The 18,441-nt window shown below is 43.6% G+C and overlaps 1 protein-coding gene across 1 annotated transcript in view; it reads left to right on the plus strand.

The window, feature by feature from the left end:
• Positions 1-18,441, plus strand: part of RASGRF2 (Ras protein specific guanine nucleotide releasing factor 2) — a 217,034-nt gene that overhangs the window by 194,492 nt on the left and 4,101 nt on the right. Inside the window, exons 20-27 of the mRNA XM_045565878.1 lie at positions 1,923-2,035; positions 6,882-6,942; positions 7,251-7,354; positions 9,783-9,867; positions 12,547-12,744; positions 15,540-15,619; positions 16,970-17,087; positions 17,668-17,736. Coding sequence (XP_045421834.1) covers positions 1,923-2,035; positions 6,882-6,942; positions 7,251-7,354; positions 9,783-9,867; positions 12,547-12,744; positions 15,540-15,619; positions 16,970-17,087; positions 17,668-17,736 — 828 coding nt within the window. The remainder of the gene's footprint in view (positions 1-1,922; positions 2,036-6,881; positions 6,943-7,250; positions 7,355-9,782; positions 9,868-12,546; positions 12,745-15,539; positions 15,620-16,969; positions 17,088-17,667; positions 17,737-18,441) is intronic.

Genomic DNA, 18,441 nt, shown 5'->3' on the forward strand with positions numbered 1-18,441 from the left:
GTACAGTCTATCAGAGCAAGATCCTTGAAAGCAGGACTTTGCAGTGTTCTGTTCGTCTCCGAGTATCTGACAGTGCCAGTATGCTGCCTGGAGGTGTTTCATACAGATACATTTAATAAAAGAGTGCAAGAGCCACAACTCTACCTTAGAACTCTATTCTATTCTTTTTTTCCAACACTGACCTTGAAAATTTTCAAATCAAGAGAAAAATTTCCAGAATAAAACGAAGTACACTGATACACATCTAGCGTCCTCGCTAATGGCTAACATGTTTACCACCTTTAGTCTCTCTCTCTCCCCTGTCCCCCAAGAACAAGAACCTGCTCTTACATAGGCAACAGTAAAATGATCAATTAAGGAAAATTTAACATTGGTAGAATACTCTCTACTGGTGCCTAGCTCTGATCCAGTTTGTGCCAGTTGTCATAGTAAAGCCCTTTCTAAGCATTCCCCTCCTGACCCCAGGTCTAATCCAGGTTCACATGGTCCATTTAGCTGTGGCCCCTTTGGTGTCCTTTAAACTGGAAGAGTTCCTCAGTTTTTCTTTCTTTCATGACATTGACATTTTTGAAGAGTACAGGCCAATGCTCCCTCACAATTAGATCAAGATTATGCATTTGGGGCGGAAATGCTAAGGAAGTGATGTATTCCATTACAGAACATTGTTAGTAGGTACATGATGGTTTCTTCCATCACTGGGGATAACTTTGATCACTTGGGTAAGGTGCTATCTGACAGATTCTCCCTTTTAAATTAATAGGTAAGCTCTAGGGAGTACTCTGAGACTGTTAATTCTGTCCCAGTATATTTTAGTCAGCCATATTAGCACCCATCCATGATCCTTGCCTGAACCCATGATGACTGTTTTGGTTGAAAATGGCAATTTTCGAACTCATTTATTCCTTTGCATTTACTGGTTGTAATTCCACTACAAATCACAGTTTTATCTTCTACCCTCTTTATCTATCTATCTATCTTTGTAAGCATCAGTAAGAACTTTGAGGTTCTTTTTGATCAGTTGATTATTGCTTACTACTCTTATCATTCATTTGGATGCTCATATTCCCCTACTTTGCACTTCAGTCTCACTCCTGTGTTGGTTTGAGGTGGCCCCATCAGTTTGTATTATTCTTTAGCCCTTAGCATGTCTATATTGATATAGATACATGCTGATAGTTTTAGCTATCTTCATTGAAGTCACCACCCAAATGATAGATTTTATTCTTGCAACGAATATTTTTTGAGCTACTGCTGTATACCAGTTACTGATCTTATTCCTGGTTCAGTGGAAAAGCAGGCAATTAAATTGGCCCTTACACTACAATCAGCGTGTTATGATAGGGGTGAGTTATGTGTTCCGTGGGAGCACAAAGAAAAAACTCCTAACTCCATTGCATCAGTTAAGGAAGATTCTGGGGAGAATGCATATCACCTCCTAGACCCAAAAGATGAATAGAAATAAATGCGGGGAGGAGGCACTGTGTTCCAGGCTAAGAGCAGCGCGTATCTCTCTGAGGAACTGAAGGCATTGCTCGGGGTAGGGCAGTGTGAGTGAGTGTGTGAGTGTGTGGTGTGTTGTTGGAGGTCGTGGGGACGCAAGCAGAGTGAGAGAAGCGGTTGGAGGGGTTGGCTGGGGCTTTGTAAGCTTTGTTAAGGACCCTGCCCAGTTGCTGTCCCCAGAGCAGCTGTTCTTAACCCTGACATTCGAATCCCCTGGAGAGCCTGTCAGAAATGCCAAACGCCAGGGCCTCATCCCAGACCAAGCAAATCAAGGTCTCTGGGGGTGGCGGGAGCTCTGGGGTCCATGTATTTTTAATTTCCATAGCTTCTAGAGAATTTATCATGAGGCATGGTGCCACATGTCACAGAGCTTTATTAACCCTTCAAAACTAAAATTTAAAAGGATTCATTTTATTTTCTAGGATTTTGAGCTCAACAACGAATTAAAGATGAATGTCCTAAATTTGCTAGAAGAAGTTTTGCGAGACCCAGACCTTCTTCCCCAAGAAAGGAAAGCCACAGCAAACATCCTGAGGTAAAAGCAATGGCAGAGGCTGATTGAATTACATCGGTTTGTTTGTGCTGTGTTCACAGAAAATAAGATCTTATCAAACCAGAAGGATAAATCTGAGAATCCTGGGGGCAGCAGGGATTGTGTTCTCACCAGTAAAGTATTATCTGTCATCTCTTTCCTGCGGGCAATTTGGAGGCTGCTGTCTCAGGAAGACTTTGGTCTGGGTGGCATAACTCAAGTGAATTGCGATGGCGCCTACTTGTGTGGCCAGACTGTGGTTTACTGTAGGGCCAAAAGTTAAAGGAAGGAAGGCTTAGGGATCCTCTCCTGCGAGTCCAGCAGACATTGCAGAGAGATTTTTTTTCCTCATTGTTTATCGTAAGATCATGTTTGTAAGCAGGGTGGTAGTGTTTCTCGGGAGTCTTGTGCACCTAGACTGTGGATACGCCATCCCAGAGGAGTTACACATTTTCTTCGGCTTCTTGTTTCACTGGTCCTAAACCAATTTTTCTGTCAACTTTTCAGTTTAGGATTTCCACCTCATGTAGGTTGTGTGATTGTGTGGGATTGTATAAAGTGCAACTCCACACCTCTGTGGGATAAAGGCTTGAACTTTGGGTATCCCACTAGAGACTTGTGTCCATAGTTGTTACACCCAGCATTTAAGCGAGTAGCAAGCTTTCTTACAGCTTCTTGAAGTGCTGGGTGAATTTTTTTCTAGTCCATGAAAAGGGAAGCCATCAATGGCTTTGTGCAGACATTCCAGTTACAACTTCCCAGCTCACTCATGGCTCTATCCTCTTTCCCCACTTGCGAGTGGGAAGCCCAGCACCTATCTGCTAGGGCCTGGTACTCTCTTACCATTCTGATTTCTAGTTCCCTCTTCATTTACAATCTCGGCAAATAATCCTTTCATTCTTCCAAGTTTTGCTACTTTGTTTTCTTTGTGCATGTTATCCAAAGTGCTTATGTGTGCAGGGGAGTCTATTTTATCTCAGTCCACCGTGTTTTTGGAAGTCCCTCCCTGACGCAGCAATGCCAGATTTGTGTTTGTGATGCTCTAGCAGCTAGCCCATAGGTCATCTTAGTCCTCATTAGCTGAAGATCCCATAGCCAGACCGTTCTTTGGTATAGGCGCTTTTATGTGTCCCCCCCAAAAAGATATGTTGAAGTCCTAACCTCCAGTACCTCAAAATGTAACCTTATTTGGAAATAAGGCCATTGCAGGTGTAATCAGTTGAGATGAGGTCTTACTGGGATATGGTGGCCCCCGATCCAATTTGACTGGTGTCCTTATAAGAAGTTGACCCTGGAAGACAGACCCAGAGACCATGCCATGGAGGCAGAGATAGGCATTTGCAGCTGCAAGCCAAAGAGCGCAAGTGATTGCTGGCAAACCAGCAGAAGCTAAGAGAAGGCAGGGGAGGAGTCCCCAGTAGATTTCGGCAGCAGCATGGCCCTGCTGACATCTTGATTTCAGACCTCTAGCCAGAGCTGTGAGACAATACATTTCCGTTGTTTTGAGCTACCAGTTTGTGGTATTTTGTTAGGGCAGCCCTAGGACACAATTAGGGGCCTTATTTACTTTTTCCAGTCTCTGAAAACATCTAAGTAAACTTAGGGATTCCATTACTGAGTCTATTTTCAGATTTTAAAGTTGTAAATGTGTATTCAGGAAAAGCCTGTTCCAGGGGATGAGTGATTATGCCTGTGGGTGCTGGCTGTTCCTTTCCTCTCCATGTAAATAGCTCATTGTGCTCTTTGTATTTAAAACATTAATACTTAAAAAACTGCATTCTGGAAGTTTGTGTGCCTAGGGACATTTGACTAAGTAGCTTTCAGGGAAATGACAGTGTTCAGACTGGGAAAAACGGTCAGGGTTGACTAATGTGAGGCCCTCTTCTTGCCAGTGCCCTCAAGACACCTGTGCCACACATTTCCAATCAATCCTAAGAGCTTTCCGTCCGCACCAAGAGGGGACCTGAGAAACCAGTCACCTGGACTTGGTGCATAAGATGAGTCGTATTCACCATCCCAGGTCCTCATCATCCGTCAGGCTTAAGATGTGCCCATTCTCTTTGCCGAATAGTGACCTGAGAATTAGAAGCACATGACCAAAAGGGAAGAGAAATTTTAGTAGATGGGACAGTAGGAGTGCAACACTAAGCAGTCTGATTCTAACCTTTGCAGGATGTCACGGGCTTAAATCTTGGCCCGGCCCCTACAGGTGTCAAGTTTCTCCACCAGTCTGACCCTCAGTGTCCTCATTTAGAAAATGGGGCCAGTAACACCGACTTCACTGGGTTGTTGTGAAGGCTGCATCCTGTGTGTAAAGAGGTTGACATAATCCCTGAAACGTAATTAGTCTCATATTGCAGCTATGATTATAATTATTATTATTAAACTATTAGCAGCACTGACAGGACCTCTTGGGAAAAACAGTTTTGCCATCAAGGCGATATGGCCCAAGGAAAACCAGGCTAGATCTCAGCCAATCGTGACTTTTCTTAGGCTTCCTCACCTTGTCTGCCCAAAGAAAGTATGGACCAGTCTCCAGACAGAGCTGGTTGCTCTTGGCTGTTTCCAGACTACCCTTGTTTCCATAACTGAAGGAGGAATTTTCCATTTATACAACTTGATTGATCCCATTTCCTTTTAAGTGTATTTGGTGCTTCATGGTTCTGAACTGTGAATCCAGGTTATGGCTGAGGGATGAAAACACGTCCTATTGTAGTTAGATGTAGCTCTGACAGTTAGAGATTTATATGCATTCCAGCCATACAGCAGAGAGATCTGAACATAAAAAATGTATTTAAGCATATATTACATTAATACAGTAAAGCAACACTTCTCTGTGAAGAGCCATCCCTGACTCACAGGAGTTATTTAATGATGAATATTCTCAATTACTATAGGTAGTTTCTTGCCCTGTTTGTGATTAAAAACCTCTGCTCAAGACTTTTATATTTCTATAATACCACTCCCCTCCAAAGTTGTCTAACTAGCTGTCTTCAAAAATCTATTCAGTGTAGAGATTTTTATAGATACCTAACATGCCACAGAATGAGAAGAAACAGTGTCCAACTTCTTGGATGGTCAACAGTGGTGGACTCAGTTCCTAAAGAGGTCATCCTCAAACCTCAAAGCCCCAAGTAGCATCAACAGGAAGACATAAATATTAAGTAACTTATTGGAACCAGAAAGCATCTTGGAATATGAGAGTTCAATCACTGAGAAGAGGAACCTTTGATAGGCGCTAACTTCTTGACCATTTCTTTCCAAGGGAAGGGTATTGTTCAGCCTCATAAAAGAGATAGTTTCCACTGGTACACAGAGCTGTGGAGCCACAGATCTCTCTCCAGGAACTGAAACTACAGTGGAAAGAGTGACATACACTTTGGGAAAGGGTCACTTCCAAGTAACCCTTCTAAAATGTGATTTGGGAGTCTTTGAAGAGAATGTGTTTAACTTATTTTTTCCTCATCTTAATCTGCCCTTCAGCATGTGATGACTATTCCTTTCTGCTCACAAACGACATGGCTAATTGCTGACGAGAGGGTTGCCACTAGTATAATCTGTTATAGAAGGCTCCTGCTCCCCTTCAAACAGCAAGAGCTTTTGCAAGAGGGGAGGAAGACAGGGAGGAGGAAGTGGCATTTATTGACTGTGGGCTCTGTGTGGGACCCTTGCAGAGCTGCCTCTCATGAGTCGACCTACAAGAAGCTCAGAGTAACAGGAAAAGCACAACTGTTCTGGAACCCTGGCGAGCTAGTCCGCATCTTTGAGCTTTTGTTTCCTCATCTATAAAGTAGAGATACTAATGCTCAGCTAGAAGGGATTTTATATGGTACAGGAGGTAGTGAGTGTCAAATGCTTAGCAGGTAACTGGCACATAGTTAGAATACAATAAAGCATCTGTGTTGATTTAGTATTTTTTTGTGGTTGTTGTTATCAACTCAGAATACAACAGAACATCACATCATTACTTCTTTTAAAACCGGCCTCCTCCAGCAGACAGGCTACATGGTTCAGGACTGTTTAAATATGTTAGTACTTTCAGTATGTGCTTGTGCCTTCATTCTGAATAACTTTAAATGCTTGGCCTTGGTTGCAAGTTATATCATTGGATGCCTACTCAGCATAATTCTCCCGGACTCTGAACTTTTGTTGAACATAAAATATCTTCCCCCTTCTGAAACCGGTAGCTTAGGTGTTAATTAACTTACATGTTCATTTACTTATTCATTCATTCATCATTTATCCCCCCCCAAAAAAAAGATATTTATTGAGAGCTGAATGACACTGTGTGTGGGATGTAGGACCAAAAGCGTCTGAGGAAAGTCTGTCTAGAAAGCAAGGGGGAAGAATTTATCTGCCGGCTCCTGCCTCACACTGTTTGGAACCCCCCTGTGCTTCTGGTCTGCATGAGCTTGAGAAGGGGGCAGCTCTGCACATTCTGCTGCAGAATCAGCAGGGAAGGCCCAGGGTAGCGGGTGGAAGGTGAGGATGGGGCGCTCAGGTCTATGACTGCAACTCACTCATGGTCTAGAGAATGCCCCAACTCACATGATAGATCATCTCCATAACTCAGAGCACACCCCACTCACCCTCAGGTTCGCGTTGACGGTGGCTGTTCTGTTTACAACCTTGTATGTAACAAGTTGGCTCAGTTAGCTGTCTTGGCAATTCTCTTGTGTTTTTCTGTTTTGGAACCGCTTATCCCCGGCTCAGCAGCCTGTTGTGCTACCCATCCTTGCAGACCCCACCTCTCAGACTGCCCACCTAGGAGAAACCAAACTGTATTTTATAGTTTCGTTCCTAGATTGTCTTTTTTTTTTCATGGAGGGTATTTTGATTTTTTTTTTAGAGCCCTTTCACAAGATGATCAAGATGACATCCACCTAAAATTAGAGGATATAATTCAAATGGTAAGTTCGGCCACATTTCTGTCCAGCACAACCATGTGTAAACTCCCTCTCAAAGATGAGCTTGTAAACTTATCACCGAGTGTTTGACCATTTGTCCTATCTGTGAAGCTCTGTGAGGTGGACCACATTTGGTGTGGGGCCTACCGATGGGTCCATGATGTTATTAATGTCGACTTGATATTTGTGAGCTTTCCGCCATTTCCTTTCACAGCTAGAACTTGGTGACGGATGTCCCGTTTCCACACACACAGCTGCCTGCCTCACTGACCCGCCCTGAGTGTTTCATCTCCCCTCTTCCTCTCTCGCAGACTGACTGTCTGAAGGCCGAGTGCTTCGAGACCTTGTCAGCCATGGAGCTGGCAGAGCAGATCACCCTCCTGGACCACATCGTTTTCAGAAGCATCCCCTACGAGTGAGTGCGCCTCGCAGCAGGCTTGGCTGCCCTGGCTGGCTGAGAGAGGGGACGTTATTCCTAAGGCAGATGTGTGTGTTGTGTGTGTGTGTCTGTGTGTGCTCACACATGCCCAGAGGTATGAGTTTTAATCTCAAGATGGTTTGGCCCCACTTGAATGTGTTTTGATTCTAGTTTATATTGGAAATATTGATTTGAGGACTCTCAAAACAGCCATTCTTGTGTTTCTATATGGACTAGGGTTACCACAGAATGTGAATGTCTTTGTACACTTCTATCCTTGAATTCCAGAAACCTGACTACAGTTACAATAGTGGTTCTCAAACTTCAATGTGCTTAAAATCATTTGCGAAGCTTGTTTAAAAATGTAGATTCCTGGATAGCACCCTCAGGAATTCTGATTCAGGTAGATTTGGTTGAGGCCCAGGAAACTGTATTGTCAAGGAGAAAATACAGCTAATTCTGGGGAGTCCGAGAGTACGCCGTGGGAAACACTGATCTAGGGTAAAGGCTGTAAATTCTGCCACCGTTCTTCACCCACTTCCATAAATCCACAAGTATTGCTAAGCGTCACCACACGGCCCTTTAGTTTCCTGTGTGTAGAGTAAGGGGAGGCTGTTTAAGTCCCTTCCAGCTGTCATATTTGGTAGCTGCTCGAACAAGGCCTGTGTTTGGACAGATGGCAACGGTGAGAATTTTCTGTGAACTAACAGCTAAATTGGAGGTAAAGGGAGGGTGGGGTGAGAGACATGAATGTGCTCCATGTCCTATGCAGAGCAGAGGCTGTCCATGATGATGGAGGGTCCGGGCGTGGGCAGGTGGCTGAGAGTCAGAGAGACACCAGGGCAGGGGCAGAGGATGCCCCTGCAGACTGATCTTCAATGCATTTTATCTTCTTTCCCTGCCCCTCTTCCAGCACTCACAGACCTATCTGTGAACATGAAAAACAAATTAAAATAGGAATATGCCCCACAGGCCATTAGAATCAACCCAGTGACTATTTGAAGACTTGAGTTAGGACCCACAGTGTCTCTTCCCACCCATTTCCACCACTACCCACCCCCACTAGCCTCCAGCGCAGTGAGAATGGGAGATCGTGGAGGAGGAAGAGCAAAGTCAGAACCGTTGTGGTTGCTGCTGTCCGCTCCTGGGGCCCTCCCCACCTCTCCTCCCTGTCCCCTCGGTGACTGTGTGAATATCTACCAATTATTTCCATCTGTGCCGCTGGCACCCCCGTGTCCAGCACTCTGCAGGATGGGAGTGGTACCAACAAAAGCAAGGGACAAAGAACCTTGCCCGAGGACTCAGTCAACATTTCTGTATTAAGAATGTGTCAGGCCGGGCACAGTGGCTCACGCCTGTAATCCTAGCACTCTGGGAGGCCGAGGCGGGAGGATTGTTTGAGTTCAGGAGTTCGAGAGCAGCCTGAGGAAGAGCAAGACTCCGTCTCTACTAAAAATAGAAAGAAATGATTTGGACAGCTAAAAATCTATGTAAAAAAAATTAGCCGGGCATGGTGGCGCATGCCTGTAGTCCCAGCTACTCGGGAGGCTGAGGCAGGAGGATCGCTTGAGCCCAGGAGTTTGAGGTTGCTGTGAGCTAGGCTGACGCCACGGCACTCGCTCTGGCCCGGGCAACAGAGTGAGACTCTGTCTCAAAAAAAAAAAAAAAGAATGTGTCAGAGTCATTTCAAGGTTTTTGTTTCTTTAAATGCCTATACAAATTAATTCCTACACACTCTGTCTTGCTGCATGCCCTGGTTGCTTACTGGGGTCTGGCGACCTGCTCAGGAGTGAAGTTCGGAAGGCAGAGCTTCTGACCAGCTCAGCTCCCACCCACTGAACAGCCTGGCCAGGTGCTCATGCTGTGAAAGTGTAACAAGGAGCATTGTTTCAGCCCTCACCATGTACAGTGTCCTGAGCTTTGGGGATAAACACCAAATCCCTGCCCTTGGAGCCTACGTCCTCTAGAAGAATGGTAGAGCAGAGTGGAGGAAAAAATTCTGTTCTTGATTAGCATTTTTGGTAGTGATGCATTGTTTTGAACTCTTTGCTAAAGCTTAGTATTTTTAAAAACTAATCCTGAGAAAATAGGCATGGTTTCTGAATTAACACTTAACCTCTTCATTTCTCCTGTGTTGGTGGTGGTTTTCCAACTTTAGAGAAGCCTTTGTATGATCCCAACAGGGACAAAGTTCTAAACATTTATAAGAGAAAGGTGGAAACTGAAAAATCTTTTTCTTTTTGGTATCAAGGGGTGAAATGCTACTGTTGGGCTAAAGTTTGAGAGGTCGGTAGCAGCAGGGGTCAGGTGACATTCTAGGCACTGTCAAGTTTAATGTATCTAATATTCATGATAATTACCCAGGATCATAGTCACCAGTTTTTAAAAACTTAATTGGTTTTTGTGTTTTGTTTTGAACTTTCAGAGAGTTTCTTGGGCAAGGGTGGATGAAGCTGGATAAAAATGAAAGAACACCTTACATTATGAAAACCAGCCAGCACTTCAATGATGTGAGTAGCCATAAGAAGAAAACTGTGGGTGTGTTATGGGAGATGAATTGTGGGGTCTTAAGACTCCTCTCAAATCAAGCAACTCTGCCACCTAAGAGCTCACAGTAATGTAATACTTTCCAGTTAACTTCCTGACATAAGAGGTTCACCTTTGATGGTACCCAAGTCTGGTAAGTGCTCAATAATGTATAGGTTGCGCGGTTACTTTTTTCATGATCATTGTTGCTTCCCGGTCCTAACCTGACTAACAGAGTGAGCAGTATGTGTCACTGGCCCCTGGTGGTGGTGGTGGTGACAGTAAGATGGGTCATCCTTACTGACCGTTCAGCCTGAATTGGATTCCAGGGTTGGAAGGACCTCTTAGAGCATAATCTCATTGTTTCTATGGCTCCATGCTGCAGTGGCCAGCTGTCGGTCCATCTCCCAGCTCTGCTTTCCCCGACAGGAAGATTAGGAGATGCTATTGTACCCACCAACTTTTAATTGGTTCTGCTCTCATGGTCTTAGTCCTGTGGTAGAACTAGTAACATATGTGGGAGTGTCTTCAGGTCTATACAGGCAAAGAGAAGGCAACCTTTCCAGTTCTGCTAAACTACAGGAAAAGGAATAATGATGTGTTTAAAAAAAAATAAACAAAACCACCAGGAACCCCATGGGTAAATTCATAAGTTGTCCAGAATCAAAATACGAAAACAACAGTGTAGACTCCCAAGATAGTGCTTTGCACAGGGTATACTCAAGAGCACATAGTTGCTGCGTGAACACTGTCGCACGACGAGCTTCAATGCCACTGCTGCCTAAAGGACGAGGTGTGTGACTTGTCTAGTGCACACTCGGAGAAGCAGAGTCTCTGCTGTGGGAAGGAAATCTCTGTTGCCTGTGCTGTACCTGCACGTGGGGTGTAATGGACACTCAGACCCACGCATCTCCTCCACTCGGATGACCTCGGCATTGAGCTCTCAACACGTTACAGGTGGAACCTGTCATCCACAGCCCAGAGCCACCAAGCCTGCTTCCTCATCATCTTCTCTGTCCACAGTCTTGGGTAGTGGCCTCAAAATACACTCACTCACGCTCGGGATTTAGAGGTCACCTTCTCCCTTACCCACCTCACTCTTACCACCCCCCAACATATTTGTGAACCCTAAATCCACATGTATCTCAGGCCCTTCCTCACCCTGCCTTCCCCACTGCTACCACCTTGGTCCAGCCTTCCATCCTCTCCCAGGAGCTCCTAGCCCGTCTGTCCCCTGCCGGCTCACTGCCCTCCAACCCCCTCTTCATGCAGTGCCACGGGAATGACTCCTCTGAAAGGCCAATTTAATTATCTCTCTCTCTTTGACAAAAATCTGACAGTGGCTTCTCCTCACCTTCAGGATATGGTCCCAACTGCTCAACCCGGTGTACAAGAGCCCTGCCCATCGTTATCCTTGTCTCTCACGGCCCCTGTGCTTCTCAGATGGCTGCCACAGCCTCCACTACACCGTGCCTCCCACCTCTGTCCCTTTGCTCTTATACTTGGATGCTTCAGGAGTCAGTGCAGGCATGAGCTCTTTCTAGAAGCCTCCTGTGTACTAGGCCAGATGCCCCAGGCTGCCTCCATGTTCTCAAGCCCCTCCACACATAGACGTAGCTTTGTGTTTCACTGCTCAGATTGCCTTAAGGTCAGGGACGCTGATTTATTTGTCTTTCTTTTCTCAGCACCTAAAAGAACACATGTTCTATCCCATTTCCTCAATAATTATTGGCAATAATTGCATTAAAATTACTGATTAACAAAATCACCTCTTCCTTGAACAGACTGGATTCCAAATAGTTCCTGTCTTTACTGTAAGGATGACTAGATGCTCAGAGAATAGCACCTTAGTAGGTGCTTGAATGAATATCCACAAGGACAATTTTGAGACACTATAAGATCTTAAGTATCTTCAGAATCAGCAAAGAATGGGTGTGTCCATCAGACTTAGTGTATGGATATAAGATGATATGCCCCGTTTTCCCTTTGTTAATACAGTAATCTTATTTTGGCCTCTTCTTTTCCATATTGTAGGAGTTGAGCTTCTTAAACTGGCTTTAACTAGCAGAATTACAGTATTTAGCCTTGAAACTGTAGGTCCTTTTACCTGCTGATGAAAAATAGGATAAGAAGAAGAAAATGTTCTCTTTTCTTCTGCAGCTGAGTGTTTGGTTTGGGAGTTGATCAGTTGAGAATTTGATCTGACTGGGGACAAGTGTTTTTTCTTTCTCTGTAACTAAGGCTTCCCAGACTGAGGATCTTCACACTGTTGGGAGCCAAGGAGTATGTGGAAAGGCCCCAAGAAATGACACCCAGGATCTGCAGACATTACCTTTCCTCAGGGGTTATGATCCCATTTCCTCAATAGTTATTAGCAATAACTCCATCAAAATTACTGATTAACAAAATTGCCTTTTCCCCCCAACAAGCTGGACTGCAAATAATCCCTCTCTTCACTCAAAGGGTGAACAGATGCTCATTAGTTTGTTGTTACTATTATTACAGACTGTATAGTCTCTTTAGAAAGTTGGTCTCTAAGTATGGAATGTGATCTTCACGCCACTCAACACCCCGCTTTCCTGACCTGTCTGCAGATAATTTAGGTTTTTGCGCAAATGCACTGCTTTGGCTCTTAGCCTCTCTGGGCTTTTTGATTGTCTCAGATGAGTAACCTGGTGGCCTCCCAGATAATGAATTACGCTGATGTCAGCTCCCGTGCCAACGCGATCGAGAAGTGGGTGGCGGTGGCGGACATTTGCCGATGCCTGCACAACTACAACGGCGTGCTGGAGATCACCTCCGCCTTAAACAGAAGTGCCATCTACAGGCTGAAGAAAACCTGGGCCAAGGTGTCCAAGCAGGTGAGCATCAGTGAGTGACGTGTCCTGCTGCTGAGAGGAGGAGAGGCTGGGGGATAAGAGACAAGATAAATATGACTAATTAGGAAATCATTAACTGAAACGAGCAGCTCAGCTGCCAAAGAAAGGTGCCAACACGGCTAATTACTGTGCTCTTACCACTTAATTGATTTCACTTGTGTGCATTTCTGAACCACTCATTAAAACGTTTTGGGGGACAATCTCAAACAATGTGGTTGTCAGTCAAGAATTTCCCGAATTATTTTATGAGGGCACATTGATTCCAAGTGAGAAGAGTGATATCCAATGAATCCATTCTTTCTCCCCCAAAATGAAGGTACAAATGCCTTAGGGCAAAAGCCAGGGACAAAGGGCCTCAACGTTCACCTTTTTCTTTGTCATTCATGTAGTGAATTTAAAGCTTTGGCATAATGACTTAGATATGCAGAAATATAGCTTTCTTAATTTTCTTTTGTTGGACTCAGCTTGCCTATGCCTGTTTTCATTCAGATATTTTAAGATTGAAACTAAATCACTATTCTTCCCCTGCCCTTTCTCCTGGCTTGCTCCTTGGGTGTTGGTGGGTGTTGGGGATGGCTTCTCCAGGCTTCCGGGAGGCTGTCTGCACCTCGGGCCCCCTGTTGTAGTCCTTTGCTGATTGGTTATTGGGTGCAGGCCACTGTAGCTTGCCCGTAGCTGGTGTCACGTGGTCTGCCTGCCCCACCCAGGAACAAGGCATAGTGACTGCACCCAGAGAACTCGGCTGCCCTCACCACCCCCACAGGCTCCTCTGGCCCTTGGTGATCCCTGGTGGGCATGTGAACTCTTCGTTATTGGATGACCACCTTGGCCCTCTCAAAGGGCCCTGGGGGAATTTCCCAGGCTCCTTCATATCCCATTGGTGCCAGTGGGTAGGGAGGGCTACATCAGGCCCTGTGTGCCTAACCCTCCCCACACACCACCACGCCTACCTTGCTGTGACCACCCAAATGAGGAGCATCTGCAGGGTGCCCACCTCTAGCACTCCAGGCTGGAAGAAAAGCATAAATATATTCTGCTGACATTTCCTCCAAACTGTCTGGCTTTATTGCCCCCTCTGAGGATTTAAGCCCCTCTCAGATATACTCTATTTCTTACACTTTTCTATCCTCATTTCTCTTGCTAAACCTTTCTCTTTAGCATAGAAGAGACTTTAATTTCTTCATGTAGCAAGAAAGCAAGCCTAGGTCATATCTTTCCTCCTACTTTTCCCCCATTATTCCTTAGCAAAAATGCAGTGCTCTAAGAATCCTGAATTTGGCCCCATAACACTCATAAGTCCTTTTTCTGTCAATAACACCTGGACCTGGTAAATAGAAGCCACAGTTTTAATTAATACTGTTTTTTTTTTAAAAAAAGAAAACCAAAAACAGAATGCCTTTTATTTTGAGATGATTGTGGATTCACGTGCAGTTGTAAGGAATAATGCAGAGATTCCCTATACCTTACATAGTTTCCCCCAATGGCAACATCTTGCATAGCTATAGACAATATCACAGCTAGGAAATCAACATTAGTGTAATCCACCAATCTCATTCAAATTCACCAGCTTTCCAGGGATCACCAGCTGTCATCAAGGGATCCCTACATCTTCCTTAAGAAAGCTTCCAGGCTTTCTCTGTAGTTGACTTAAGTGACATTCTTATCTTTGACAGGATGCAGGTTTAGGGATCAATGAACTAACCGTGGAATAAGAGATAAGACTAATATTAAAATTATTGTTTCAAATTTTGAATATGCTACCTGTAGAGGTATTAAAATATACACCATTTAAGTCACATGTATGGGTAACTCACAATGGCTTAGCAGGGCTGACAGACTGTCCCCCAGAGAGGCATCTCCAGGGCCAAGCGCCTCACTCTTGTCACGGTGGGTAGGGCCTGGATGCAGATATGCCCCCGCGTCAGACGCCTTCAGTAATACCATCTGCCCTGTGGCTGTCCCTTCCCCACACCTCAGATCTGTCTGGGAGATGTCAGAAGGACTGGTAGAATCTGCACTCTGGAGCCCGCAGATCTGCTGTGTGGCTGTAGGGCAGACTGGACTTCAGCAGATTTTTTGAGCAAGGTGAGCCCTAGGCCAGGCAGGAGGTCTCTCAGAGCCCTCAGAAACCAGGATGGGGGAGGCAGCCCTTCGAGCTGTGCTGAAAGCTCTCACCGCCAGGAATGGGTCCTCACCCTCAAGGGCCACCCTGCCACTCTCCTATGTCCATTGAAGAAACTCCATACCATTGTCAACAACAATGTTATTATTTCATAGTAAACATTAGTTATATTTTTCTAACAAATTCATGATGATGGTCAGAAAAGAAAGGATCTGGAGTAGAGTATGTTTCTCAGTCAATACCAAAGCAACCACACATGTGCTTTGATGGTTTGGAGATTAACATTCAAAAAGACACATTGGGAAAACTCCCCAACAGGAGACCTCTCCTTTAGGATTCTACGTGCAACACGCGCTTTTCAGTTCTTTTAGTTCCTAAGTTTTCCGTGCATTGCAGTTTTTCTTTCTACACATTTTTCCTCTCTTTTTGGCTAAGACATAGGTACTTGCTCTCCCTCCACGTGCTCTTTTTAACATTCCCTGTAAACACAATGCCCTGTCCCTACACTGGGAGAATCAAATCATACGGTGACCTTTTTTCTGGCAAAGGTCACAGCACCTGCCACTGGGGAAGAGAATTGAGCATCTTTGGGCAACTCTCTAGTGTATCAAACCATCATATTTTCATGACATTAAGTTTTTGTTTTTCTTTTTAGACAAAAGCTCTAATGGACAAACTTCAGAAGATCGTTTCATCTGAAGGAAGATTTAAAAATCTCAGAGAAACCCTTAAAAAGTATGTCTATCTTAATTATTAAATTATTCATAATTAAGAAATATATGTATATAATTTATATAGTATACAAATAGTGACCTAGCTCCTACTTTGCTTTGAAAAGAAAAACAAATGGGAAACAACTTCCATTATCTAGGTATTTTCTGATTTTCCTTTTCATTTGGATACTGTGCGTATGGTAAATTTCTTACAGGTATACTGATGGCATGCAGAGTATTGTGATTAAGAAGAAAATGTCATCATAATAAATCAGACCATCTTTTAGTACAACAAGTTTCTTGCTTCAGTTATTTCCTCATCTAAGCGCAATGATTTCCTGCAGTTTTTATTTAAATATTCTAGCACTTGTTGATTAGAGTTATATATTTTTGGTTTTCTATTTCTGGATATTTCTTTTTCTACACACACACATGTGGAACATAGAAGCTATTCTGTAACTGGTTTTCTCATATCTACCACAATTACTTTACTTACTCTGGAAAAATGTTAGTCCTGTGATGGTGGGAGTGAAAGCAAGCCTCATAATAATAATAATAATAGCAGCAATAATAGTATAAGAACTATTCACTGGATATTTGCTAAATGGCAGGTTTCACGCTAAGTGCTTGCTGTGTCTTATTTAAGCCTCACAACAAACTAAAGAGATGAGCTTTTCTGTCTCCATTTTATAGATGAGGAAACTGTAGTTCAGAGAGTTTGCCCATCCTTAGTAACTGGTCAAGCTGGGATTTAACTCAGTTCTTTCTGCTTCAAAAACCTGTGTTCTTGGCCTCAGGCCTCTTTGAGAAGACCAAATATACCCACCCTTGCTCCTCCAAAAACAAAAGGAAACAAAACAAAACAGTGTTTCACTTTAGTTTGCAGTTGTGATGTTAATTAAGTCTCCACCTTCTAAAACATTTAACTAAAACAGAAAACAAGATTTACTGTAGTGCAGAGCTCTAATCACATTGATTTTTCCATCCAGTTCATTAAGGTTGAATGTTTCTAATTTAATGAGCTCAGGGCATAGGGGTTTTCCTCTACAGCTTCTCTGCCTCAAAGAAGTGTGGGCAATTTACAAATACTACAAACAGTTACGCAAATATTTTGTATTTGTCTCTAAGACATCCTGTTGTTTGAACATGCCATTGTCTCAAACACATAGTAAAGCATGGGCTGTCATTCTGTATTATATTCTATTGTGAAATGTTTTTAAAACTCTGCATATCATGAGTGTGCTTCTGAAAATGAAATAAACAGGTTTTGTTCTTCAGAATGGAAGCAGCATAGTTGCTTCCTGTTTAAATTGGGGAGGGAAGTAGACATTTGCGTTAATGAGTATGAGGACAGTGCCTCTTGGTCTTGCAGTTGCAACCCTCCCGCAGTTCCTTACCTGGGGATGTACTTGACAGACCTGGCATTCATTGAAGAAGGAACACCAAACTTTACTGAGGAAGGCCTTGTCAATTTTTCCAAAATGAGAATGGTAGGTGATAATTTTGTAATCAGTCTGCTTCAATGACTTTCAATGGCTTATAGAGAAGAGGCTGAGTAATAAAAGTCAATGTCTACTTTTTAATGTCGTGGATACTGGGTCTAAAACCAGATATTGGCTGATGGAGGAGATTTTTGGCAGAGCCATTTCAGCTTGCAGTCTGGGCAAAGGGGAGGTGGAAGAAAGCTCCAGGGAAGACTTTCTGAGACCGACCAGTGATAGACGGTTGCTGAAGGCTTCTTGCTGGACAACCATGTTCTGAGCACCAAGCTAGAAGCAAGGAGCCCATGGACAATACCACCCAGAGCTTGCCTCTTCCAAACCCAAGGCCGCCCACTGCCAGCTGTTTCTTGATTATAAACTTAGTATCTTCTCGCTGTTGGCATTTCACGTGGCTCCTTGAAGGGCAAGAAGGCAGCACGCATCGGGAATGATCAGACAGGGCTCCACCTACTTCACTGGAGGAAGCGCTGACTGTCTGGGAAGAGGCCTCAGGAGAATATGCTGTAATATAGGAAAATACCTTGGCTTTGCTTTCATTGTTGTCATTTTGTTTTATTTTCTCTGTTAGATATCACACATTATCAGAGAGATACGCCAGTTCCAGCAGACTTCCTACAGAATAGACCATCAGCCAAAGGTAATATTATATGGTTGTGGTTGTCAAGGAATTAATACAGAAACAAAAGTAGAAATTAATGAATTAGAAAACAACTGTGAAGTTGATCAATAATACCAAAAGCTAGCTCATGGAAAAAATCAATGAAATAGAAAATCTTGGCAAGTCTGATTAAGAAAAAAGAAGGTAAAAAGAACATCAATTCATCATCAAGTTCTATTGATTTTGCATCCTGTATTTCTTGTGAATCTTCTTCTCTTCCTTCTGCTTCTACCACCGCCACCCCGGTCCAAGCTACCGATGTCTGTTGTCTAATCTACTTGCATTCACTCTAGAATGCAAAATTCATTCCACAAATTACAGACAGATAGAGCTCTCCAAAACACAAAGTGGATGATTTCCCCCCTTGCATAAAACATTTTCTTGAAATCATGCCATTTGCAACAACATGGATGGAACTAGAGAACATTATGTTGAGTGAAATAAGCCAAGCACAGAAAGACAAATCTCACATGTTCTCACTCATATGTGGAAGCTAAATAGTAAAAACAATTGATCTCATGGAGACAGAGTAGAATGATGGTTACCAGAGGCTAGGAAGGGTAGTTGTGGGGAGGGTGGATGGGGTTAGTTAATGAGTGCAAAAATATAGTTAGTTAGATAGAATGAACAATATTTGATAGCACAACAAAGTAACTATAATCAACAATAAGTTAGGGTATACTT

The sequence above is a fragment of the Lemur catta genome, chromosome 12, assembly GCF_020740605.2.
Source record: "Lemur catta isolate mLemCat1 chromosome 12, mLemCat1.pri, whole genome shotgun sequence".
Taxonomy (NCBI): domain Eukaryota; kingdom Metazoa; phylum Chordata; class Mammalia; order Primates; family Lemuridae; genus Lemur; species Lemur catta.